This window comes from Branchiostoma lanceolatum, chromosome 2 (assembly GCF_035083965.1).
Source record: "Branchiostoma lanceolatum isolate klBraLanc5 chromosome 2, klBraLanc5.hap2, whole genome shotgun sequence".
In the NCBI taxonomy this organism is placed as follows: domain Eukaryota; kingdom Metazoa; phylum Chordata; class Leptocardii; order Amphioxiformes; family Branchiostomatidae; genus Branchiostoma; species Branchiostoma lanceolatum.
In genome coordinates this window covers 7,755,751-7,782,134 of record NC_089723.1, presented here as the reverse complement: position 1 = coordinate 7,782,134, position 26,384 = coordinate 7,755,751, and the positions used below count along the sequence as shown (strand labels likewise).

At 40.2% G+C, this 26,384-nt stretch overlaps 2 protein-coding genes and 1 long non-coding RNA gene across 6 annotated transcripts in view; 2 read left to right on the top strand and 1 right to left on the bottom strand.

The window, feature by feature from the left end:
• The window catches only part of LOC136427324 (uncharacterized), a 37,618-nt gene extending 15,811 nt beyond the window's left edge, over positions 1 to 21,807 (top strand). Inside the window, exons 5-14 of one of the 2 annotated variants that reach the window (XM_066416136.1) lie at positions 645 to 824; positions 4,469 to 4,549; positions 4,910 to 4,991; positions 12,639 to 12,715; positions 13,073 to 13,210; positions 14,168 to 14,185; positions 14,852 to 14,989; positions 15,414 to 15,580; positions 17,568 to 17,727; positions 18,632 to 21,807. In XM_066416136.1, coding sequence (XP_066272233.1) covers positions 645 to 824; positions 4,469 to 4,549; positions 4,910 to 4,991; positions 12,639 to 12,715; positions 13,073 to 13,210; positions 14,168 to 14,185; positions 14,852 to 14,989; positions 15,414 to 15,580; positions 17,568 to 17,727; positions 18,632 to 18,736 — 1,146 coding nt within the window. In that variant the 3' untranslated portion in view covers positions 18,737 to 21,807. The remainder of the gene's footprint in view (positions 1 to 644; positions 825 to 4,468; positions 4,550 to 4,909; positions 4,992 to 12,638; positions 12,716 to 13,072; positions 13,211 to 14,167; positions 14,186 to 14,851; positions 14,990 to 15,413; positions 15,581 to 17,567; positions 17,728 to 18,631) is intronic. The other variant, XM_066416137.1, reaches the window with a different exon arrangement.
• LOC136427322 (uncharacterized) lies at positions 6,923 to 10,169 on the bottom strand. The gene is made up of 3 exons (XR_010754397.1): positions 9,564 to 10,169; positions 8,706 to 8,771; positions 6,923 to 7,860 (listed from the first exon to the last, which is right to left on the bottom strand). It is a non-coding gene; the product is annotated as an uncharacterized lncRNA (long non-coding RNA).
• Positions 21,808 to 25,464: 3,657 nt separating the features above from the next.
• The window catches only part of LOC136427321 (RNA polymerase II elongation factor ELL-like), a 50,017-nt gene continuing 49,097 nt past the window's right edge, over positions 25,465 to 26,384 (top strand). For 2 of the 3 annotated variants that reach the window (XM_066416135.1, XM_066416133.1), the window contains exon 1: positions 25,466 to 25,624. In XM_066416135.1, coding sequence (XP_066272232.1) covers positions 25,493 to 25,624 — 132 coding nt within the window. In that variant the 5' untranslated portion in view covers positions 25,466 to 25,492. Of the gene's footprint in view, positions 25,625 to 26,384 lie in introns of all 3 variants that reach the window. The other variant, XM_066416134.1, reaches the window with a different exon arrangement.

Genomic DNA, 26,384 nt, shown 5'->3' with positions numbered 1-26,384 from the left:
GAAATTCAAGTAGCTATCTTTAAACCTGTTGGACCATAGGGGCTGCTATTGTGTCTGGGGGGGTGGCAGGTCATTGCCCGATGTACCAGAGTGTTCAACTTCACTTAATGTTCCACTTGCACTTTTGGGAGCAATTTGGGAAGAGAGAAACTCATTCTTGGCAAGAAGATCCTAAAATCGTGGAAAAGTAGTTCACAATTTCCTGTTTACTGTCCTTCCCCATATCACAACATCTGGCATCAGTTAATGACTCATTTTAGGGGATCTTTCAGCGACGTCCTGGGTAGTTGGCTTCTATTCAATACTACTGACCTATAAGAATAGCCTGGGTGCCATCATAGGGAGGTTAAAAACTATAACTAGGATGGCACCCAGGCTATTGTAAAAGTGCCTTTTTGTTAGATCCCAAACCATGCATGTATGTGGAGATATGATACTTATTTGTAAAGAAGGAAAACTCTACGCAATACGCATATCGTATTGTGTAGCGTTGTCATTGTTAATATGTATGTGATTGACGTCTAATCTCATTAAGATATATTTGTTTATGGTAAACAAATAGGGCATTTCTACACTACAAAGAGGATGTAGTTTACAGTAACCATACCTAAAAATTCTCTTTTTTTTTCTTTTTCCTTCTTTAGGTCATCAGAAAACAGCAGAACATAGCCTTCAAGAGACAGTACTATGGCAACAAGTCGACACAGGGCCTGGACACTACAGATTCCTTCCCTCTAGAGTACTGCTCTCCTGAAAAGTCCAGTACGCTGTCTTCAGAACCATCCAAGTCAGAACTGGCTTTTGTGAACGAGGCTTTGGAGAGGGTGAGTAAGGGGAAAGGAGTCTAGATGTTTGGTAGCCTAGGTGCCATCCTAGTGTAACAGTGGGGATCAACCTCCACTAACTGACCAGTCTAACAGGTCCGGACCTTTTAGCCTAGTGGTTAGCGTGTTGAATTCCCAAGCCGTGCGGATTGGGATGGGCTTGAGTTCGAATCCCGGGAGCGTCGTACTCGCCCCTTTGGGTTTTTACACTAGTTAGTTTACCGGGGCTCCTATATTCCCATACCCAGGGCTCGAAATTCCATTTTGGGTATAGGTGCACTGGTGCACCGAACCAAAAAAATTAAGTGCACAGAAAGAATTTTGGGTGCACAACGTGCAATAAAGTTGAATGTCTGCAAAACATAAAGTACATATTCAAAGTTTAACGCTTCTGCCTCTCTTAAGAACTTTAATCTGTAATTCTCTAGCTAACTTCAAAATTTCAAACAAGTAATACATGAAATAAAGTACAACAAAAGGTAATATTGCTTTTTCTGATAGTTAGATTGCAAACATATTCTGTATAGTAGTGTACAATACATGTAGCTTTACCCTACAGCGTACAAAAATATCTTGCACCAACAGTCAAAAATTAGGTCCACAGCTCCAATTTTTGGTGCACATGCACCCAGTATTTCGAGCCCTGCATACTTTATGGTAAGTGGGTTGTATGGGTGCCCGGTAAATGCTACACAAGAATTACTGTTCTTACAACTTTTTTTATTGTCGGATGACAAAGTTCTCTGTACATTGTCTTTGGAGTGATGACTGTGTTCCTGTGTTTCTTGTTTTTGCTGTCAGCTGTGTGTATTCTTTTACTCCTTGTTCCTGGATGAATTGATGTTCTGTCTCTGTTCTCATTTTTTCCTCAGTCAGTTTGATTCTCAAGTGTCAACTATGGATAAGTACATAGTTGACACTTTAGACTTTTAGCTGTGTCAGTAACAGCTGCTGTTACAGATGTTAAACTCGGTGAACAGCAGTGCTGTGTTGACTGTGGCTCAGGTTGAGACAGCTGCAAGTGTGACAGCACAGGTCTGTGGTACCAGCACGTAGCACTGCAGATGTCATTGGAATTAACCTTCTCCCTGCTGCCTAACTCTAACAAGAGAACCGTTACCCCATAGAGTACAAAAATGTTGTTTGTTTATTGTTTATTGTTTATTGTTTCTTCGCATATGTACAATATAAAACAAAGATAAATAGAGCAAAGAATACATGCAGGAGAGGCCAGAAGCCTATACGGCTTTTCAGGGGCCTCCCCTAAACTACACAAATGGGATTTTTACAAAATTATATATCATCGAAACTAAGAAAAACTAACGAAAGAAGAAATTGGAATTGTAACATAAATCCTAATGAAACAAATGAAAAGAAGAGGAACTACAAAGTGAATTTTGAGTTGTAAACATAATAAGTATTATAATGAATAACAATTTATAAAGAAATAGGTCAAAATTATACAAAAATAACAATCATATGAATTATCTAGGTAAATTAGGTGCACAGCTCCAATTTTGGGTGCGCACAGGTGCACATGCACCCACTATTTCGAGCCCTGATACTGCCATGTTCCATGCATGTGTCATTCCTGTGTCTATCTCCTTGATACTACAACTGAAGATTGTCTGAATACAGTTTGATTGAATGCTACAGACTCCCCCCACCCACATTGTTTCAGGACATTGCCAGGCTTACTATTACAGTCAAAACTTCCCAAGACGACCACTCGGGGACCACTAAAATCTGGATTCCTAATGCTTATGTCAATGCGATGAAACTATCTAAGGGGTCACCAAAAAGTGGTCACATTGGCCAGGTTTCCTTATGTAAGGGTGGTCACTTGTACAGGTTTGTCTGTATTTATGTCTGACTTGTCATATACCCAGCTGTGCTACCAAACAATACATAACGCATTAAACAGCTGGAGATAGCCTATCAGTAGGCAAATAGAGGAGGGGGACCATTTTAGAGGAGACTTTAGACCCCCAGGTTTCTTGTCGGCCTTGTGCTTTTCTGCCAACACTGGAAGCCATTTTGTGCACACATTTGTGTCATGTTTGTTTTATGATAAAACTTTTCCCATTGTTCCCACTAAGTTACCTGACCTGAAGAAGAATTCAAAAGGTTATGTTTGGAGAATATTGATTAGTTATGTTTTTGTTAACAAGTTGGTGTACATTATTCATAATACTTTTCAAGTATCATGTACACATTGTCAGTTTAGTCCTTTCCAAGCATTCATTGGTTGTCCATTGCTCTTGATGATGGCCAAGCATTACATTTACAGTAAAGCCCCTGTCACAAATAAGAAATTCAGCTCGGCCGACGTGTTGGCGAGCTTCAAATGTGCATTTTCGGCCGAAGTACGGCCAACGTCCTGTCGATTACGCGGGCTTCGGGCGATTTTTAGAAATAAAAGTTGATCCAAATATTGGCCTTTTACCAGGTTAGTCGATACTGACTTCGTCCATGTCCAAGAGATGGTACCATCTCATGGGGGGTTTTTAGTGTTCGACAGATGTACCCGAGATTTTCATTGGAAAAGATGGTCGACGCTCGGGCGATTTCGAAATTTGTCGAGCTTCGGGCGATCTACAAATTCGGCCGATGCTCACATGAATTGTGACGCCGGCTTAAGGACATTTGTCTGCAAGTCCCAAAAACTTCAGTTTCCAACAGTTCCATGTAGATATGCCTAGAATATGTATAGGTGGTAAGTATCAGGTCAGGTACCAACAAGATATTGTAGAAGGGCTGTTGTCACTTATTAATAATAATTATGACATTCTGGCGTGAAAAGTAAAAAAGATAGACTTAGTATAATGATAATTCCACAACCAGTCGTTTGTTCCAACATGCTATCAACAGTTATAATGGACTCTTTGAAAGTGAGTGTACATTTAAACATCGGAAAGACTAAAGGTCCCCAAGAATATATTAACAGAGTTGAAAGTCCAGTTTTTGGTTGCACACCAAACCGGTCTCTTTCCAGTCCCTCTTGTATTGGAGTCCACTTCCTTTCTTGTAATCCTTTAAGGATGGTATGTCTTTGAGTCATAGAATGCCGCTTTTGGTTGTTTTGCTTGGCTAAACACAGTTCTGTTTTATGTAAATGACCTGCACATGTTCATATACTATTTCAAATAGTTGGCAGCTTTGATAGGTAGAATTAAGCGGGCTAGGTTTCGGCTCAGTTGTACATGTAGCAATGTTATGGGATGATGTAACATGATGCATTCAGCAATTCATGCATGGTGTTATGAAAAGTGCCTGTCATGCAATGGAAAGTAGATATACGTAGCAGACTGGCATCTTTCGATCGCCTAGTTAAAACTCTCAGACAAAACGACTCATAAGGTATTAGATTACCGGGCAGTCTGCACTGGACAGGTATAAGGTATAGGTATAAAGTGCAAACTTTGTGTACTATGCTCATTTGAGCCTGAACTAATGAGGAAGTTAAATCGGCAACTGCAGTGCGAAAGATGTCGGTTAGCAAGATAATCGATCCTCTTTCCATCTATCTACTGTCATACAGAGGAAAGTTACTGATCTGGCGCTTTCTCAGCTCACAGTCTCCCCTGTATTTATGGAAATATGTCAAACTTAACCAACTAACCGGCTTGTTATTTTTTTCAAAGGATGGACCTTGTAACCTCCTCAGCTTGAGCGGCATCGTGAAGTTCTACTCCAACATCAGAACCATTGTGGAAGAATTTGAGGTAAGAATGATGTATGTTTTGCATAGGGGATACAGTAGATATAGTGATCTAATGCAAAGATTCCGGTGAAATATAGATGTGGAACCCTTTAGCTGTATCTATACAGCTAGTATAACCACCCTTCAGCTTAACATACCAGCTTTGCAGGCCCACTGCACGGCAGCAGCTGGTTATATTACACTGAACAACCTATCACACTTAAGCCTTTGCACATTTAGCTGCTAGCTGCAGACTTAAACCGAATTAAACCTTGTACAGTTGTCATCTAGAATGATCTCAGAGACATTAAAGTAGAGTTGTATACAAGTGACCACCGCTGTATCTGAAATGATGGACTCTTTCTACTCCTCTATTTCACAGTCACTCCCAATGCCAATGCCGAAGGCCTCTGACATCCCTCCTGGTACTGAGGACAAGAACAGATACATGAATGTACTCCCAGGTAGGTGTACTGACCGACTCTTTCTTATGTATTCAGCAATTTGTACAAGATAGGTCTTTGGCAAGAACTGTTAGCTGTGTCTAGTTGTAGGGCACGGTATTGGATGACAGAGTCCATCCCTCTCCTTCCACCGCCTTTAAAGGCTTAACGAAAGATGATCAATTGTCTAAAATACACGTAAATACAGAAACTATACATATATTGAAACGTGTTGATATAGTTTTTAATCGTCATGGTTGAGAAATAAAGTTTATACGGGTTTTCAAAAAGTCCCATTTTCGACACCCGCCGAACAACCTACGGCCAGAACGGGTGAGCTGCCCGGCGCGCTATGACGTCATCTACAGAGAAGCTCCGCGCGGCGAGCGGCGTGGTGCACTGCAGAAAATGGCGGACACAACCGATCGGTTTTCCGTCTCCTCCTCGAGTGTAGAGACCTAATTCCAAGTTGTCCAGCGTAAGGAGCCAGTGGAGGGACCGAGGAAGGAATTACATCGTTCAGATCTGAACCATAACTGGACGATGGTGGCGACGAAGGTCGTGGGAGGGAGCGTGATGGCGGTAGGGCGGAGGGCATATATACCGACGGAATCGATGGATGTGCACGAAGAAAAATTATAATTTTAGGCTTCAGAATGTTGAGTGGCTAGTTTACGGCAAGATTGTTTGGATAGTGGTGAACAATATCGGCAGTTTAGTGTACTTGGCTGGAGTTAGCATACTTTTTGGCTTGGGGAAATTGGAGAGTTCGTCAGTAGACGTCATAGGGTCAGAGACTTGATACAAATTATTCTGAATTATTTCCACCAAGTTTTCGTTTACTCCTGGACTTGCGGTAGCGGCATACGTTATCAAAATGATACGCTTTTCGTGGCATTTTCCATGCTTTTGATAGTTACGCAATTTTCCTGGATATGACGTAGGAAACAATCGCCGGACAAAAAAAAAACGGAGCCTAAACCTACGTTCCTGCCGCAACATCCGAAAAAAGAAACGTGCAACAAAACAAACTTGAGAAAAATTTTCTAGATTGAAAAAAAAAAATCTAGTTGATCATTGTCGCTCAGACATCGTCACACGTGAAAAAGTCCTCATCTTGCTTCATAAAATTTACATTTTGCTTTTGAACCACCTGTCAGTAAGTGGTTTACCCCCCTCCCACCCAAGGGGTTGTTTGGGTGCTTCAAATTTAATGGACAAATTTGTTACTACTATATTTGTTATCTTTACCTCATTACCATCACGGTGCATCGGATTAGATCGGATTGTTCACGTATTATTGTTTTGTAAATTAATTTTATAAACCCTCTGAATAAATTGCATGATTTAGCTAAAGTTCCTGTGCTTATTAACTTGACTCTACTATTTTAATGATAAAAGGTACATAGTTACATACATCAAGGACATCATAATGTCCTTGCATACATACGTTTCCTGTATATGGTGTTTCATTAGGCAACTGCAACATTATTCCAACCGCTGCTGAGTTTATATGTTTGTTTGTTAGTTCATATTGCATACCCGGTAAACCGCCTCAAGGCATAACACACCAGATTTGTACTGAAGAGTACAAGCTGCATATCCACTCAGACAGATTTATATGATCCACTCATACCAGGAAAGACCCCTGCTCTTTTAGATAAGTGTGCTGGTTTCTCCTACCCATCAAGGTGTGGCATTCCTCAAACACAGGACCTCCATTTAATCCCTAACCGAAGATGGGTACTGTCATTTTTACCTGAGTGAAGTGAGGAAAGTTGTGTAAAGTGCCTTTTCCAAGGCATAACGTCAACGGGACACATCAGGGGACCCCAAATTTGAACCCAGGACCTCTGGTTATAAAGCTGAATATGATCACTACTGAGTGGTAATACCAGTAATGCCATGAATGTAATGGCTGTCAAACTATTCTTGAAAGAAACAAACTCATATAATTATAATTCTTGCTCTATTAATTAATAAAGTTATTATACAAATGTTGATACAAAATGTGTGTAGATTACTTAACAGATAATACAGGTAAGTACAGATTCTATGTAGGGCATGATAATGATGCCCCTGTTCAATAACAAAACAATTATCGAAATCTACCATCCAGCAGACAGACATGTACATGTAATCTTTTTTTTAAATTTCAAGCAGTTCAGTGCTAACATTGGTAGATAGTCAATATACACAAGGTCTAACAGCTACAAGTTACACAACAAATAATTTAACTGCATGCTTGTTTGTTTGTTTTTTCTGTTTTATTTAGCCATTGTGGCCCAACTCAGTGCACTACACTGCTTTGCAGTGGGGCCCTGGATATGCTCTATTACAATAGGAAGTTTTTATAACATAACTGTCTTCAAATGTTTTCAATTGGAATTTTGTTTTGAAAAACACGAAAAATACTCAAAAGTGTGCAGTGAGTCTGTTTCATTTAGGACATACAGGTATATTGCCTATCCCAACAAGAAGAGGTTTGAGTGGTCCTTCCTGTCTGTGCAATGATCAGGATCAGGGAGACCTTCCCTTCTGTACACTGTAGAAATGATCCTAGCTCTCATAAAACATTTTTTTTCTAGAAAAATTTAATAAGAGATGCAGTGTGGAGCTTTTGAATATTTGAACTAAAAATGGGTCATCCTGAGGCTTTTTGAAGTTGCATGCAAAAGGGTGCTAACTTCTGTACATTGCCAAAAATGTTGTGTTTGAGTGGTGAACTGCTCCTGTTCCAAGGAAGTACACGGGTCCTCCCGATCTGTTGCTTGATGGCTCATACTCTGTGTCCAAAGACAAATCAGACCAAGGTTCTGAATGGCAACATTTCTTGTTGGTGGTGCAAGCACACCTGAACACCACTGGATGTCCTATCTGGCAGCATCTCCTGAATACATACACAAAAACAAATACATGTAGATTCAAATTTTAGATGAATGCAAATAGTCCTGCACTCCTGCATACCTAATCTGAACTGGACTAGGCCTAACGTGAAACTAATAAATGTCTGGAAACAAGTCTGGACATGGAAAAAAAAATCTTGCTTATAGTTATATTCTCCTTTTTGTTCTAAACTGTCTTAAACCACCATAAGTCTGAACCTCTGAATCTGAACACAGGTTTAGGTATGCAGCACTAAATACAAATGAGTTGTATAAATCTACTATTTTGACCTTTAATATTAATCTTTTCTCTTGGACTTCATTTGTAGGACACTGAAACATTACCAATCACAACAGTGTATCAAGCAGGCTCCACAATTATTTTCAAAAATTGTAAGGGAGATCAAGGAGGTTTTATATAACATTGACGGAGAGATTGACAAAATATTGGCACCAGCTTATAGAATTGTGTTGTCCTACCCTGCCATGCTTAGGCAAAAATGTTCTGTTCCTGTTACCTGACCAATCCTAGACAAACCTGCTGACTCTAGGCTTTTTTTAGTCGACTACTAACAAGGTAGGTAAAAAGATTTTGATCGAACATCTGAGTGATGAAATTTACAACAGGCCAACAATTCTTACATATTTTCTTGCAGTATTTCTTGCTGTATTTCAAACCCTGTTATCAGTTGAAGTAGGAATGTGTTGTAAACATTGTATTTTTTTTGTGTTCAGTTTATTAACATACTTGTGCTTGAACATTTTTTCTTAGGCCTTACAAATTACAAATCAGCATCATGTTGAGCCGCTGGAAAACTAACAAACTTGTGCTTTTTGGACAAAAACTTACAGCATCATTGTCCGGGGGAAGCTGCTCTGGTTCCTCTTGACTGATTGCCATGCATTCAGCGATTATCTGAAATATACATAAAGGCCTTTAGAAAAATATTGCACAATAGTTATATGCATCACAAAAATACATTACAGGTAAAACCAACAGTATGAGCTAACTGATTGTACCCCTTGGTTACTGGTATGAGTGATTAATTCCCTTTGGCAAGTTTAGTGTGTAACTCTTAATATATCAACCAAGGGCATTATATAGTACAATGTCCTTGTATCAACTTATGTCATGGATATCCACATGCAAATGCGTTTTTATTATCATAATTTGTGTAAAAGAAAACATACCACGGCACAAAATTGTTCACAACTATGCACCTCACCCACTACTCATCACAGTTCAAGTTTTAGTCAGTAGATCTAGAACTTTGAAGTTGTGCGGCTGGGTGAAAACTACCTCCTAGCAGACGCACACAAATCCCTAATCCGATAAAAACGACTGCCCAAACGATAGTTCATGGCTCCAAGGGACCTTTCCTGGGTAGGGTTTACCCTCCTTAACCACTAACAAAACATTGTGTTGAGATCAGTGTGCGTGTTCAGTCTTAGGAAGAGCTAGATGTCAGTGTAAACAAACCGCCCCCCTCCCCCACTACCCAGTGTCTATGGGGAAAATAGGCACCGCAGCGGGTGAATAACAACCGGCTTTGGCGTTTCATTGGGTACTCTGACATACAAAGTACGCTATTGTTGTTGTACGCGTTTCTAGTCTCCCGAAACTATTTGAAATTTGACAAATATTATTGCCACGGTGCATGCCGCGGCGTGTGCATAAATTTAACGTTACCTATAGTATTTTACCTACCTCCAATCTTGCCCTCTTTTAATTTTTCTACCGCCCACGACTCACGGCGTCTCTGACTTTGTCCCGGTCTGCCCGCGAGGAAAGATGACTGGAACTGCCGTAGGTAACAGACGCATTTTCCGACTGCCAAGTGCCAGGCCCAAGTCGCTCCTTCAGAGTCTGGACGCCATCAAAACACTTCGGCTTCAAATATCATGTGCCGAGCACAGAAGCGATCGCTCGGCCGTTGAAAAACCGTCTCTCGTGCGGCAAACTTGCCTGACCTACTGTTTCAGCATCCTTAGAGGACGTATGGAGACTTACACCGTCATTGACAACACACTTTGACGACATGTCGACAGAAAGATACGGAAAACAGCTGACAACATGTGAAACACCCGCCATTGCTTGAGGTTCCGGCGCATTCTCTGTAGGTGACGTCACTTCCGGGTTCAGGCCGGTGAGCAAAAGTGATTGGCCGTTCAGTGGCGCGACGTTCAAAATGTGCAGATATCAAGAGAACGGACTTTATTCGGCGTAAATGTGTATATTAAATCAAAAGTAGTATCAATAGCGGATATAATCTGAAATTTAGCCATTTTTATTTCGCTAATTCTTTAACCTCCCCAACCAAAGTCAGGTACCCATTTTTACACCTGGATGGAGTGAGAAAAGTTGTGTTAAACGTCTAGTTGTAGGGCACGGTATTGGACGGCAGAGTCCATCCCTCTCCTTCCACCGCCTTTAACCTCCCCAACCAAAGTCAGGTACCCATTTTTACACCTGGATGGAGTGAGAAAAGTTGTGTTAAGTGCTTTTTCTAAGGACGCAATGTCTAGTCTTGTCTTTCATTTTTGAGGCTACCAACTTCAACTTGCTGAAGACTTTTGTAGCCTATATACCGACTGTAAGGTTTTGGACCATTGCACGCCGGGGCATGCCCCTACTCTTTTTCGAAAGGTATGGTGGGTTCTTTAACGTGAGTGCGTGGGGTGTGGCTCTCCCCAAACACGGGACCTCCATTTAACGTCCTATCCGAGGGACGTCCCTAACCTAGGCTAAGTACTCATTTTCACCTGAGTGAAGTGAGGAAAGTCGTGTAAAGTGCCCTTCCCAAGGGCACAAGATCGGTGACCCGACCGGATTTGAACCCTGGACCTCTGGGTTCTGGGCCAAACACGCTGGAGTTACGCCACGCGACCCCACTATTAGCCATGAGCGCAAGGAATCAAACCTGTGACCTCTCAATCTCGTGTCCCCTAGCTAGGTCCAGGGTTCAAATCCGGTCGGGTCGCTGATCTTGTGCCCTTGGGAAGGGCACTTTACACGACTTTCCTTACAATTCAACCATTTGAACCACCACAAATTTGTACCAAAAAGACTCTTCAGAATTGTTGCTGTTCAGTACCTAAAACTTACTAGCTCTCTTTCAGCCTTGTCTGGACAGCAGCCAATGATGTTACATAAACATGAGTTGAGATGAAAGAAACCTTTGTCAGACTTTTTATTCACTCAAGAGTAACATACCTCAGTCCCAAGAGTTTTAGATGGTTCACATTCAAAAGTGTTTGAATCACTGTAATTCTACAATCGAATTCACTGAAGGGCAACAAATTGTAAAAGCAAGAATTTCAGATTGCTTACTCCAAGTGTGTGGGCACAGTCCAAGTCCAGCACAAATAGAGGTACATGTAAAGGAAAGTAAATCAAAAGTCAATGTCCTGGAGAAAATCAAATAAATTTGATTACTGAAAAGTTTAAGTTAACATTTCTCATGCTGGTATGTTTCGTTTGACTACTGCAAGTTCAGACCTTTTTGCAGTGTAATACATTGGAAATGCATTTGCAGTGTCATGAATTTGAATGGAAAATAAAACTACCATGTATATGTCACAGTAGAGATTGGAATCCAGTAGAGTCCGGAACTCTACTAGTAGAGATTGGAATTCCAATTGGAATTCCAATCTCTACTAGTAGAGACTGGAATTCCAATCTCTACTAGTAGAGTTCCGGATTCTACTAGTAGAATTCCAATCTCTACTAGTAGAGATTGGAATCGGGATCTGGATATTGGGATTCCATCAAAATGTTTTGGAGAATAGACTGAATCATTTCACACCTAAAATTGCAGCATAGGTAAGCCTACATTCACCATTACTATTTTAGGTGAATTATTTCATGCTTTAGATATCTGATAACTTTGACATCAACTTTGGAACTGGCTTGGCAGGGGTTAATTAGCTCTTATATACCGAGTCACTAACGAACTGGAAAAACTGGTTGAGCATATTGAGTCACTAACCCATAATGGCTGTATGCAAATGTATCTGATTGACATATCAGTGGCATTTACAAATAGCCATTGACTAAGGTTGGACCGGACGGCAATCCGCATGGTTACAATGTGTCTTGACAGAAGGTTTATTAGATATCTAAAACATACAGTATTTAACCTAAAATAGTAATGGTGAATTTCTAAGGCTAAATTTTAGGTGTGAAATGACTCAGTCCATTTTCCAAAACATTTTGATGCAATCCGAATTTCTCCTATCAGAATTGGAGATTGTCCTGGTAGAATTCCAATCTCTACCAGTAGAATCTGGAATTCTCCTAGTAGAGATTGGAATCTCAATATTCAGATCCCGATTCCAATCTCTACTAGTAGAGATTGGAATTCCAATCTCAACTAGTAGAATCCGGAACTCTACTAGTAGAGATTGGAATTCCAGTCTCTACTAGTAGAGATTGGAATTCCAATCTCTACTAGTAGAGTTCCAGACTCTACTGGATTCCAATCTCTACTGTGACATATACATATAAAGATTTACATTAATTTAATCAGTCAAGTTTCAATAATAGGTTTTGCAACGTTCTATGTTGTAGAATGCTTTTAAGTAAACCTTTATTTTCCTTGGAAGGCCCTGTCGGCCAGCACATATACATATATATACATGTCCGTTCTTCCCAGGGGTCCAAGTGGAGGGGTGGTGTCACAAGAAATAGATAGATAAATAAAATAACAAACAGTTTACAGCAAAAATAAATAATAGAGTTGCATCATATAGTTCTACAGAAGTCTGTGCTATTGTTTTACAGTTGTGCAGACCAGAGTTCCCCTACTGAAGAGACCAGGCTTCCCCCACTCTGACTACATCAACGCCAACTTTGTCACCGTAAGTTGTACAAGAAAATGTATCAGAAAATGATTTGTAACTCTGTAGTGCATGTAAATGGATAATACACCTGAAAAGAAAAGGGACCAACATTCCCAAGCAAAGAAAAGATATAAACCATTGTATTCAAAGCTAGAACAGAAACCGAATAACTTCATCTTTGGCAATATGTTTAAAAAAATGAACATGAGGCTAAAGTAGCCACTTAGTTGTGGTTGTATCATGATCTGGATAATAAGAAATAGACCTATATAAACAGAAAATTTGCATAGAGTAACCTGTAGATTTATGATCACATCATGACATTCTTTATGTATTTTCTGGCAAAATCCTTACTGTAACACATGTCTGTTTCAGGGGTACAAGTTCCAGACCAGGGCCTACATCGCCACCCAGGCCCCCCTGGAGCAGACCTGCGAGGACTTCTGGCGGATGGTGTGGGAACAGCAGGCTCCTGCCATCGTCATGCTGACAGACTTTGAGGAGCAGGAAGTGGTCAGTGGAGCACATTTGCCTGCTTTGTTTCTTACTGGCTGTGGTTAAGGTCTCATTCCTGTATTACTCCTAGTGGGTACCCTAAAAGAATCCGTACCCCAAAAAACGAACGACTACATGAACGTGTGTTTATATCGGTGGGAAATTTCCCTTTAGCCGGCCCAACTGATCTCAAGCGTCAAACTGATGAAAGCTTGTTTTTAACTGAAGAAATTAGCAGGTTAAGTTTGGCAGCTGCGCACGAGGTCGGACGTGCACAGCCCCGCTTTGTAAGTGATGCGCTCCTGCGCTTTCAGCTGGAAAAGTGCCTTTTTGGGGGTGTAGCTAAGTTCATAAAAAGAGGTTGTATGTAGTGAAACTGTTGGCAAATTTTTTACATGGTCTAGGGTAAATGTTCTCAACATAAAATGAATAACATTGGCGCATTTCCTATAGCTTCATTATGAATGCGCCCATGTAAAATACGTAATATAACATGTAAGCCTATGGGGCGAAAAAACAGTGTTTTCCTTCTCTAGAGAAAAAGCGGAAATATTTCTTTTTTGAAGAAGCTGTAAAGGCATGCATCACCTTTATCATGTTGTGCCTTTATGGAATGTGCCTGTCGTCATTGTTGTTGTGGCTACTACCTTTCACCATGACGTCCCTAGTTTCACCACGACGTCCCTAGGAGTCATCTTATCAACACAATCCTTTAACCAAACATCTTATCCTTGTATTGTCATTCTTAGCCTTGGTAGGATGTATGACATACTAAGTATAACCTTGTCTTAACTTTACCTTCTTCCTAGACAGAAGAACGGTTTCTTTGACATAGTGTATCATATGAAAAAACTACATGTAGTTCTCTAGGACATCTTACTAACATCAACCTAACTCTGTGTTTTCCATGTCTAACCCTGCAATGTTCTCTCATTCTCTACTTATTGCATGCCTGTATTCCTGGTGTATACTCAGGCCGGAGAAGAAAAGAAGGTAAAACATAGAGAGCATGCCAAACAATTGTCACAAAATCATGACAAATATTTAAAAAAAAAATAGGAAAATGAACACACTGATATCCAAATTATGCAAAAATTTGAAACTTGTTGATTTCTTTGGTTTTCCAAGAGAAGGTATCGAAGAAAACATGAATGGCAGCCAGCTTATTGCAGCCTATTGATAATTGAAAGGTTTCAGATTTGCATGTGATCATTTTCTATACAGACTGCAGTACTAACTGCTAATGCTAGGTGGTGCTGCTGGGTAGTGCCATGGTCACAATTTTGTGTAAGGGTTGTTTCAAAGTAATAAAAGAAATCTAGATCTGTGACATTGGATAGAAGAAACATCCTGTGAATCTTTCCCTTCTAACTTTCATGCTAATCATCATTAACTAACAGACTGATTACTGTTTGATATGACTTTCTTCTGACTGCCTATCACAATTAGCAGTTTAACCAATGATAACACAGTAATTAGCAGTTCAACCAATGATAGCACAGTAGTTAGCAGTTCGACCAATGAGAGAGTGTTTGTATCTGAATTTTAATGCTTTTATTCCGTTACTATTCAAGTGTGTGTCAGAAAAAACTTTTAGTTCTATAAACTTGATAACAGGAACCTAACAAATGGAAGGCTAATGTTTTATATTTTTTCCAGCCGAAGTGTGCTCAGTACTTTCCTCTGGATGAGGGACTCCACAACACGCTGATGTTTGGGGACTACTCAGTCACCACCAAGAAGTCCTGCAGGAGGAAGGGATACAGAATCACAACCCTGCAGTTAAAGGACTTGGAGGTAGGGGGCACTGCCCAATTGGTCTTTTCACCCAATCCTTTGAGATACATTGTACCTGGTCTAGTTTTGACATGAGTACAGAGTATGTACATGTTTCTATGTTGAGATTGGTTGAAAGCCCCTGTGACACAAAGCCAACAATGGTCTCTCGACCTTCGCCAGACCATGGATATAAGTTAGTTGTTAGCGAGGTCATCTGTGTTTTTTTAGTTGTGAGCGAGGCTACTTACTAGTCTCTAGAAATTGTCTGCACTAACAGTCTATATTTCCAAAGTTTGAAAAGTTATATTCTGTTTGGATGCTGGGCATAGGAGCTACGCATAAGAAGGGTTTGTGTGTGTCCAGATTTTTAATGGGTTCAATGTGCCAGATAATAGCTATGAAGGTAGAATTATACAAGTCACATCTCTCTCACCTGTTTCAGTTCAACTTGTGTCGTGAGGTGTCCCACTACTGGATGACGTCGTGGCCGGTGTTTGGGGTCCCGCGGACGACCGCCCACATCATACACCTACTGCAGGATGTACGGGTCACCGTCAGGTCCAGGGAAGTCCTCCACTCTAGAGCTGGGCCTGTCGTTGTACACTGCAGGTACTTCTGATTATCATGATTGATGTCACTTAAGGGAGCACACCCCAGTTCTTCTGCGACCGGGGTCCATGGTAGTACGCAACAAAAAAGTGACGAAAGGGTTTCGAGGGGCTGGGTTTGAGTTCACATTTCTCATAATGTGCTTCGAACTGATATTAGATACCAGCATGGCTGAAAAGCATATGAATTGGTGTGTTTTTGATGAAAATTGCGTTTTGGTCTGAGCTGTATTTCCGGATATCCATCCACGTTGAGGTGTCCCCTGACCCGAGATTGACCTTTGTTGCTTTCTGTGGGTGATGTTGACATGCCTCGCTGTGGATGATTAAAGAAATTCAAGTACTAGAATTTATACGTGAGGCTCGATTATACGCAGGGTTTTCCTCTTTCTGACAACATCAGTCATTTCTACCTCAAAATTTTTTCTACAAGTTTTATCCTACGCAAAAATGCAAAAATTTGCCCACCATCTTTGACGTGAAAATTATGTTTTTTTCTTCTGATTTACCAAAATTAGAGAGGTTGAAGAAACAAAACTCAGTTAGTCTTGTAGCGAAAGGGATAGGCTTTCATCCCATACACAGTTCATTTACTTCAGAATTATTCCCTGGAAGAGACAGTACCTAGACTCGAGGGTGCGCAGCCTCCAATTGAAACCCCAAATAAACTGGGGTGTGCTCTCTTCACCCCTGTCATGCAGTTGACAAGCTTTGGCTGTATTGCTAGAAGATGTTGCTAGCCCGATTTTAAAATCTACAGTGGGTGGCACATATTTTTTACCTGAAAATCTGTCCTATCATTTTCAACGTGGCTCTATAACCTTCAAACGTCGCTGATCCCTAAAAGTTTTGCTATGATCAACGAACACTGGGCTTATTACTACCAAAAATGTTACAAGGGACTGATGAGAAAATTTTTCATGGACATGAAGTCAGTGTGTTCAAAAGGTCAGGAACCCAGAGTAGTGGATCTTTTGTCTTGAGTAAAGATACAGGATTAACCAACAATGTAGCAATTCTGATTATTTGATTTGATTGTTGTTCCTTATCCCTTACCAGGGACTGATGCAAAAGTTTTTATAGACATGGAGTCATGTGTCCAAAAGCTCAGGTACCCAGAGTAGTGGATCATTTGTCTTGAGCAAGGATGGAGGAATAACCAACACTGTGACAATTCTGATTACAGTCAAAACTGCCCAAGAAGATAATTTGATCAGGGGACCGATAAAATCTGGTCTATGTGGACAGGTGGTCATAATAGATAGGATTCTTAATGCTTGTGTCAATGGGAAAAATTATTTAAGGGACCAGCAGAAAGTGGCCACATTGGCCAGGTGGTCCTTTTGTAGAGGTGGGCTATTTAACCTTCTCCCTGCTGCCTAACCCCATAACCAATAGAGAATTGGTAGCCAAATAGATACTTCTGTGTGCTAAACATTAGAGGCACCCAGAGCATTTTATGAGACTTGAAACTTGAATGAAAAACTAAAATTTTTAGTCATTCCTACACATAGTAAGTTTCAATGACACTATACCATTACATATATCGAAATTGAATTAGCAAAGATACGATGTCGTTGTGTGGTGAGAACTGATAGAAAATCCAAGGCCTAATAGACTGATCATGACTGTCCATCACAATTAGTGGTTTGACCAATGAGAGGGTGATCTGCATGTCCGTCAAATATTTGCATTTTTATGTTTTTATTTTGCATTTCTACGCTTTGACGGAGGTGGGCGGGGCTATGGTATCTACAGTATTTACAGTAGGCGCGTGAAACCAGAAGATCGCCATGTACCTAATATTTGTGCCGCTTTTGAACACTTTTGATAAGAAATCCGCACGTAAATGTGGTAAACAGTGGCATCAAATGTTAATTTGATAAAGATTACAGCAACTAGAATATTTCCAGTTTTCAAGCGTCATAAAATGCTCTGGGTGCCTTTAATTTGAGTGTTGTTTCTTATCATGTTGTTGTTTTCCTTAGTCCTGGCTCAGGTCGGACTGGTGTGGCGATAGCGGTTGATATCGGGATGAGGTGGATGGAGGATACAGGAGCGGCGGATGTCCTGAACACGGTACACAATATGAGGCACGAGAGGGCAGGCGCCATCATGACCAAGCAGCAGTATGCTTTCACTTACAAGGTAGGCAGTACGTCTATGAAGGTTAGGCCACACCATTTTAATTTCTTGGTTAACAGATTTTTTTGCAACATTTTAGCACAAGGACATACATTAAAACAGAAGGCTTGGGTGAAAACTTGCACCTGACCCTGTTCACACCCTGAAACTGTGTGCACCAAAGTACAAACTTTCCTCTCTGAGATTCTGTTTTCATGTTGATTTTCTAATCATTTTTTAAAAATTCCATTAACCAAGAAATTAAAATGGTGTGGTCTTAGACATCCAGGTAGAACATTTCGTAACACAGAATACATCAAGCAACTGGATAAGTTCTCTTAAGAGTCAGACTTTTACAGATAGTATCCACCATCTTTCATCAGTGATTGAGAAATAAGCCTGAAGACAAGTGTAACTTGTACATAAATGAGTACTACCTGAATTGATATGTAGATGAGTTACTGAAGAGCTATTGATTTGTATGTTTAGGTTACAGTACTGTTATTTTTAGACACATTCTCAGTTACTGATTAGATGAAAATAAGTGGATAAGGTTTTTCAGGAGTTGCTGGAAAGCACTCACACAGACGGTTAGTTACAGATTTGTTATCTCAATAAAAAATGGAGATATTGTTTTAGGTGTGTCTGTGTGTGTTTGTGTTCCCGCAAGCATACACATGTAACTCTAGAACATCTGGATGGATTGTAATGGCCTTTGGTATGTGGATGGGTGTTGGGAAGACAAAGGTCAAGGTCGATTTTGGATCCCCTGGTATGTGATCTCGGTACTGCAGCAGAACTTCTGTTTTTGTATCTTTTGACCTGGATGTGCTATGATCTTGATTTTCTAGTGGCAGATAGCTTGTTTGTACTGTGAAGTTAGACAACAACAACAACAACAAAAATTTACACCCTTGTCTCCTTGCAGGCCCTGAGCCGTTACGCCAAGAAGTTGATGAAGTTGGAGCAGGGTTCTGAGTCGTCGGACTCAGAGTCTGATGAGGAACTGGACTGGGTCGAGGGGACTGCCTAAGGAACCGACTTCCACCTAGTCCAAGTTTGTTGAGAAAATTGGCCAAATGTCTTAAGGTTCCACTGTGAGTGTCAATGCAATAGATGTCATGTTGTTAGTACATTGTAGTACAACATAACAATGTAGAAATGACAATGGTGGCTAAAAAGGCCCATTATTAACTGAGTGCGGCCTTGAATATGGAACAAAACTTTCCCCTGGTCTTATTTTGTAGAAAATAATCCTTAGTTAAGAAGGTTGGACAAATGTCTGAAAGTGCCACTGTGAATGTCAATGCAATAAATGTCATGTTGTTAGTACATTGTAGTACAACATAACAATGTAGAAATGACAATGGTGGCTAAAAAGGCCCATTATTAACTCAGTTTGGCGTTGAATATGGAACAAAACTGTCACCTGGTCCAATTTTGGAGAGAAAGAACTCAGTTAACATTGTTAACTGAGTCCAACCTTAGGTTGGACAAATGTCTGAAAGTGCCACTGTGAATGTCGATGCAATAAATGTCATGTTGTTAGTAGTACAACATAGGTTAGAATATAGAAACGACAGTGTTGCCTTAAAAGTGCCCCTTATTCACTCGTTTGGCGTTGTATATGGAACAGAACTTTTGCTGGTCCAATTTATTAGAAAAAGAACCCTTAGTGTACAAGGTTGGACAAATGTCTGAAGGTGCCACTGCCAATGTCAATGCAATAAAAGTCATGTTGTTAGTAGTTCAACATAGGTTAGAATGTAGAAATGACAGTGATGTCCAGATGCCTAAATGTGCCCATTATCAACTCAGTTTGGCATTGGAAAGATTTTTAGTCCTTTCAATCTTGCCATGACACGTCTCTAAAAATCAGGTTGGCATATGTGGAATTTGAAAGCCAGAAATGTTACTTCTGTGATGTTCACATATTATAGAAGGACCGGCTTTTGACAAAGAGCTGTGAACTGATTGATATTGACCATGTGTGCAATGCCCTTGTAGGAGTCCCTTGCCATTATTCCGGGTCTTTCGACCCTGTTGTGGGGTTTTCCTGTCAGATGAAGAGAGCAAAAAAAGAATTTAGCCCTATTTAACTTCAAAATATTTCCTATTGAAATCTAGTTTCCTATTGAAGTTCAGAGAAGTGTTTATGTTAAGAATTATCAAAATTATGACCCTATTTACATTAATGTTATCATGCCTTAGTGTCAAATGATCGAATGGCAAAATCTTGTCATGCCTTCAAAGTATAATGTCAGGCCAACTCGTCTCAAGTGCCTGTTGTTCGAAACCTCAGTACATGTATAGCTATTCTGTGTGACAGCAATATGTGTATGTGTCCTATTGGTGTTTTCGTTGTCCCATATGATGGGATGCTAATGCAAGGCTCTTGACAGCATCGTTTTTTTATCACCCTAGAGGGTCTGCAAGGGGGGTCCGGACAACGTGTTATGCTGAATTCAGAAGAACCCCCTTACGCTAAAATCAAGGATCAGTGATTACGCAAAATTTGGTCTTGCTACGAATTACGTGACTAAGACGGCTTTCCCTATAAATTACAGGAAATAAAAATAGGCTGCCTATGCTTAAGGAAAAGAGCATGCAGGCCCTCATTCTAATCTAAGTTTTCTTGATGGAAATATCTCTTTGAAATAATCCTTGTCGGACAAAACCATGTGAATTTTTGGCATGGTTTAACCTCCCTACTGCCTAACTCTGTAACCAATAGAGAATCGGTCGCCAAAGGCTACTTCAGTGTGCTAAAGGTTAATCAAATTCAGATTCTATTTCATGATGTGCCTTTTTTTTTGCCAGTGGAGAATGGCGAGATGAAAGCTTTTGGACATAAGCAATGAAATTAACTGTTAAAAGTAATGAGAGACACTGTTTGTCTTATATATGAACCTTGTAATGTACGTAGGGTTAGATGTTACCTTTGCTACTGGTACATCAATCTATGCTTCTCAGTAGTAGATCAGTAGAACAACAAAAGAAGTTGTTTCGTGTTAATGTGTAGGTATTTGGAAAAAAAACTGACCAGTCCATATAGATGTCAAGAATTTTCCTAAGATTCTGACAATGCCATAGTTAGGTGTATTTGACCAAGTCAAAAGCATAAGATTATGTGCAAGGATGCTAGTAAAAACACATAGGGTACAAGCCATTGTGAGAGAGACATATTCAGACTTATGTTACTTTTATTATACAAAATTGTATATGCTTCACGTTAATGATCAGTTTCAAAATTAAGCTTAATAACATATATAAGGAATACCATGTATAGCTACCCTTAATTTGTTGTTAAGTTTTTTTAATGGATCTTGTATTCTGTAATATAAATTCTCCTGTGTATACGATAAAACGTAACTGAATATGACAGAAATGTGATCCATGGATAAATGATTTGTCACTTTCATCAATATGACTAGAAGTGAATTGAAAGTACTGAAATATGTGTTATATTGAAAGTGATCGGATGTGGAAATTCACTGCCAAATTGGCTAATATTGTACATAATTATTCTGATGATATGTTGGTTATCGCTTGGCAATGATTTTTATTTTCACAGCAGTTTGTATAGTATTTTATTCTGTGATTATGAATACTGCTGATTATATGACTTTTCCAACAGTGAAAAACATAAGAATAACTCAGATATGCATGTTAATTGCATTAGAACCATTCATGTGACTCTTAAGCCTTAACTTCCCACCTAAAAACACCAAGTTTAGTAGTTCACACATAACTCAATGTATTTTAACAAGAAATGACCATTCAGTGCTGCAGTTATTATAAAACTGTCTTCCATAGAATTACTAGACTTATACCGTCTCCATTATATATGGCATATTCCAATATTTTATGAAAGCACTTATGTGCAATGTATGCCAAAAAATTGATATTCCATTGTATCATTGCTGTACAATCAAAATTGGTGTATTATTGAGTATGATCTATTTTTGTATTGAATCACATAACAGAAGATTGGGTTCTTTCAAATGAAATGAAGTTCTGTTGTGCCAAAGAAGTTTGAATCGACTAACATTGTAAATACTGCAAATACCTGTATATTTTATTAAAATTGTACATTAATCCCTACTTTTATGGTGCAGTTGATTATTTGCTTTGATGTTTATTTAGCGTTGGTGTTGTAAAAACGATTAGAATTTCTTCTATGTTAAAATTTTCATTTAAAAGTCTGCAATTTTGCCTCAGGAATCGCAGTAATGTTTGATTGGAAAAACAGAGCCCCTCAGCTACATCAGTTATACATGAAAAATTCATATTTTTATATTCATATTTTCTGCACAAGCCCAAAATGTAAGGCAGCTGATATGAATATAAGCATTTTTAAAGCATGTTTAAGAAGCAACTACGGTCAAAACTGCATACGAAGACCACTTGGAACTGATAAAATCTGGTATTTGTGGTCACTACATGTATAAAAAGACAGGCAACCAAGCAATATTAGGGCGTTGAAAGTCATATTTTCACAATTTTTTTTAGTGATCTCTTTCCATAGTAAGTCTAAATAACACTATCCCATTGCATATCGACCATCATGGAGCAAAAATGCAATGTTGTGTGGTGGGAACTCATTGAAAATCTGAGCACTTGGAGGCCAGCCATTATTTCAAATCTTCCGAACATGCGCGATTCTGACAGATAAGTCCCGAACGCTTCCGAAGAAATCATCACATGGTCATGGCCTCAATGTGCTCGGGCATTGTGACGTCATGCGGCCGGAAGTTACCGAAAATTGTAGACAGAAAACGATTACGGCTGGATTCTGGGCTGATTTTTGGGTGGTACCAATAACGTTAGATAAATTACTCCTTTTGCGGCTTGTTTCTGTGCTCTTTTTAAACACCCACTGTATGAAATACAATGTATTGATGCAAATGTGCTGATATGGGGAAGTAAATTTCAATTTCACCAAACTCAATTGCTTTCCCCAGAATATTTCAAGTTTTACCCCCTGAAATCGCTAAGGGCACTGAGAAAAATTATCTTAGGGACCACCAAAAAGTGGTCACATCGGCCAGGTGTTCCTTATGTAGAGGTGGTCACTTGTACAGGCTTGACCTTATTGACCTGCACAACTAAATATAGCCTCAGTGTCATCCTGTTAACTTCCAGGCTCTCCATGTGTAGGGATAGCCTGGAACCAACTAGGATGGAACTCAGGCTAGACTGAACAAGCACAAAAGTTGTCACATTGGCCAGGTGCACGTGGTTCTATGTAGAGGCGGTCACTTGTACAGGCTTGACCTTATTGCCCTGCACGACTTAATATAGCTTAAGTGTCACCCTGGTAAGTTCCAGGCTCTCCCTTTACCTGCAGGGATAGCCTGGAACCAACTAGGATGGCACTCAGGCTAGACTGAACAAGCACAAAAGTTGTCACATTGGCCAGGCCAACGTGGTTCTATGTAGAGGTGGTCATTGTACAGGCTTGACCTTTTTGCCCTGTATGACTAAATATAGCTTCAGTGTCATCCTGTTAAGTTCCAGGCTCTCCCTTTACTTGCAGGGATAGCCTGGAACCAACTACAATGTACATGTAGGATGATACTCAGGCTAGACTGAACAAGCACACATCTCAGCAGGTGGTGTAACATCAGTCAAAGAGGTCAAATCTTCTTTCTCCAACCTGAATTTGTAACAGATGTTGACCATATTGCACGCATTTACTTCTGTTTTTCAAGGTTTTTCCTTCAGTTTAATAGTAGTAACATTATCCAGTATGGATTAGGCCATGTTGATTTGATGATATGGATGACATCCGTGCGCGCATCAATTTTTGTCCATTTCCAAAATTTAATATAAAAAAAAAAGACTTTTTCTACCATACTGTAAATCATGCATGCAAAGCAGCTATAAAATGAGCAAATAAATGCCCCAATTGCAAAATGATATTTCGGAAAATGAATTACTAATGTTGTAGAATGCCAGAGTCAAAGAAGAAGATGTGAAAGAACAAAAATGAAGAATACATTATTTTGTATACTAGTACCATTCTCTGTGTGTTTTAGTTTTTTGTTCAACCTTCCTGACCATGTAGATTTCATTTTTTTATTCTCACGCTGCATCAGTTTTGGAGTTCGCAGAGGATGTCATCCATAGAATTAAACCAACATGGCCTTACTAAGTGTACTGTTGCAGGGGTTCCTGTATAATACTGTAACATTATTTTTCAAGAGGTGTTTTAAACATTTCTTTTTCCTTTTATCTCAACATGCCTGAAATTTTTGCCCCAGCATATTGAAAGTGCCAGACTATGAGTAATTTCCTTTCTCAGAATCATTATATTTAACGTTATGCATGACGTACTGTACATTCCAAATGATAACCATGGTAAACATCTATGCATAGCATATCCGGTAGCAAGTTATGTAAATATTAATGCTGACAGACTACAAAACATAGATGCTATAGGGGAACGAGTGGGCAAGTGAATGATAGAATGGAATGATATTGAGCCTGGTTCAAAACTGAACTGGTGAGGACCTAGCCTGGAAACCATACCATCGGGGGCTCCCCGCTATCTCTACGGCGCTGGGAGTGATGCCCGCCCAGACAGCTTGCTCGGGGGTGGGTTTACGGCCTTGGATTAGATTAGCTTGCCCCCTACTCGGATGGTGGCGAAACTCTCTATCTATGGCAGCTAAAGTAGACAGGCTGCAAAATGCTATATGGCAGCTGACAGAAACGGTTTAATAAAGCAGACTGGGCCAGGTAAAACACCCCTAAGGCCACACCAGTTTAATTTCTTGGTTAACAGATTTTTATTTTAAAAAAAAAAAATTGTAGAAAAACAAAATCATGACAACAGAAGGCTGGCCCAGCCTTCTGTTTTGATGATTTTTTTTTCAATTTTTTTTTTTTTTTGGAAAATAAAAATCTGTTAACCAAGAAATTAAATTGGTGTGGCCTAAGCCGACCCCTAGAGACTGGGACCAGGCTAGTGAGGACCCTGCTGCACTGAGTCAACCACACACATACATGTCCATGTATATATGTAAATATTACTAGAACACTAAATTCACCTGTCTTGTTCTTTGCACACACAAAATCAGTTGCCAATGTTCCTTCGACATCTTATCATTTATTTTCCTGTGTTTATTTGTTCTGCACACACCGGGGAATTTTTTACGGGGGTTAAATGGCTTCAATTAGTTCCCTCACGAAGTTAAGGGGGCGGGGCAGAAACACTGGCTGGAAAGATACGCTCTGCGATGGGGACTTGGCCTGGTGAAACACCCCTAAGCCGACACATGCATGAAGATTGGTGAGCAGGCTACTGTCATGCCCGCTAGGAGCGTTATTAAATCAGGTTACCCACTGCTAACCCCTTTCCCCATCCCCCCTTACCATATTCCCTAATATATACGGCATGGCTGCTAGGAGCGTGATTAAGTCAGGCTACCCACTGCTAACCCCTTCCCCCATCCCCCCTTACCATGTTTCCTAATATATACGGCATGGCCGCTGGGGGCGTGATTAAGTCAGGCTACCCACTGCCAACCCCTTTCCCCATCCCCCCTTACCATGTTTCCTAATACAGCCGCTAGGGGCGTGATTAAGTCAGGCTACCCACTGCCGACCCCTTTCCCCATCCCCCCTTACCATGTTTCCTAATACAGCCGCTAGGGGCATGTTTAAGTTAGGCTACCCACTGTCAACCCCCTTCCCCACCCCCCCTTACCATGTTTCCTAATATATACGGCACTGTTGCATGCTGGGTAAAACTCTGCGGGACGGGGTAGACAGAAGCAACAAAATGGCGGCGCTGGAGGAGGGTGGAAAGTACGGACTCTCCTGTTCCCGGCCCGCTGGAACTCCAAAATCACCCGTCCTCGTCAGACTAACCGACTCAGCGCTTAGAGCGCTAGAAGAGTACCAAACACTGAAGGTAAGGCGACCATACGCTCTTTCGAAAGACCGTAAAACGCTGGCGAAAGTTACCCGCGTTTGGTACCATATGTACAGTCGTCTAGCGTCTCTCCGACGTTTTCTAGCTAAGACCCCACACATATAGTCATCTGTTTATCGTACCAAGTGAACTGTAACTTTGATTAAATATTTAGAAGGTAGGAGACCTTTAAAGCTCAGGATCTAGCAGCCTGCCATAGTCATCTGGTACGTCCAAGGACCGACGGAAATTCCATCGCATATGCCGCCTGCGTGCTGACACAGAATTCTATCTGTGAAAATGTCAAGAACAGTGGGTCTGCTTTAGATCCCGACTCAGAACAGACGTTAAAACGTTTCTATCTTTAAATTGAATTCCTTTTCTAGATATTCTGACATTTTTTTCAAGAAAATATGCCACATCGACATAGTATCTTCCACAGGCAAGAATGCAAGATCCGGGTTGAATGAATATAGAGCCATAGGATAATAAAAATGTTTGAATTATTAACTTGATAAGATAGCCCCAACTTAACCACAAAATGTAATAACTTCTCAATAGGCCTGGAGGGTATTTTACGACGAAGGAACGCATTCGTAAAGCTGATAACAGTGGCCATAGGCAAGGCTATGCTGGAATATTGCGTACATTTGTTTCTGTGCCGGCAATTGGATCTCTTCCTTTTATGGCAGGGTGTGTAAGAGGATCCCCCAAAAGCCTTTCAGCCACTGCGCAATTCCTAGAACCCAGTTCTATTATT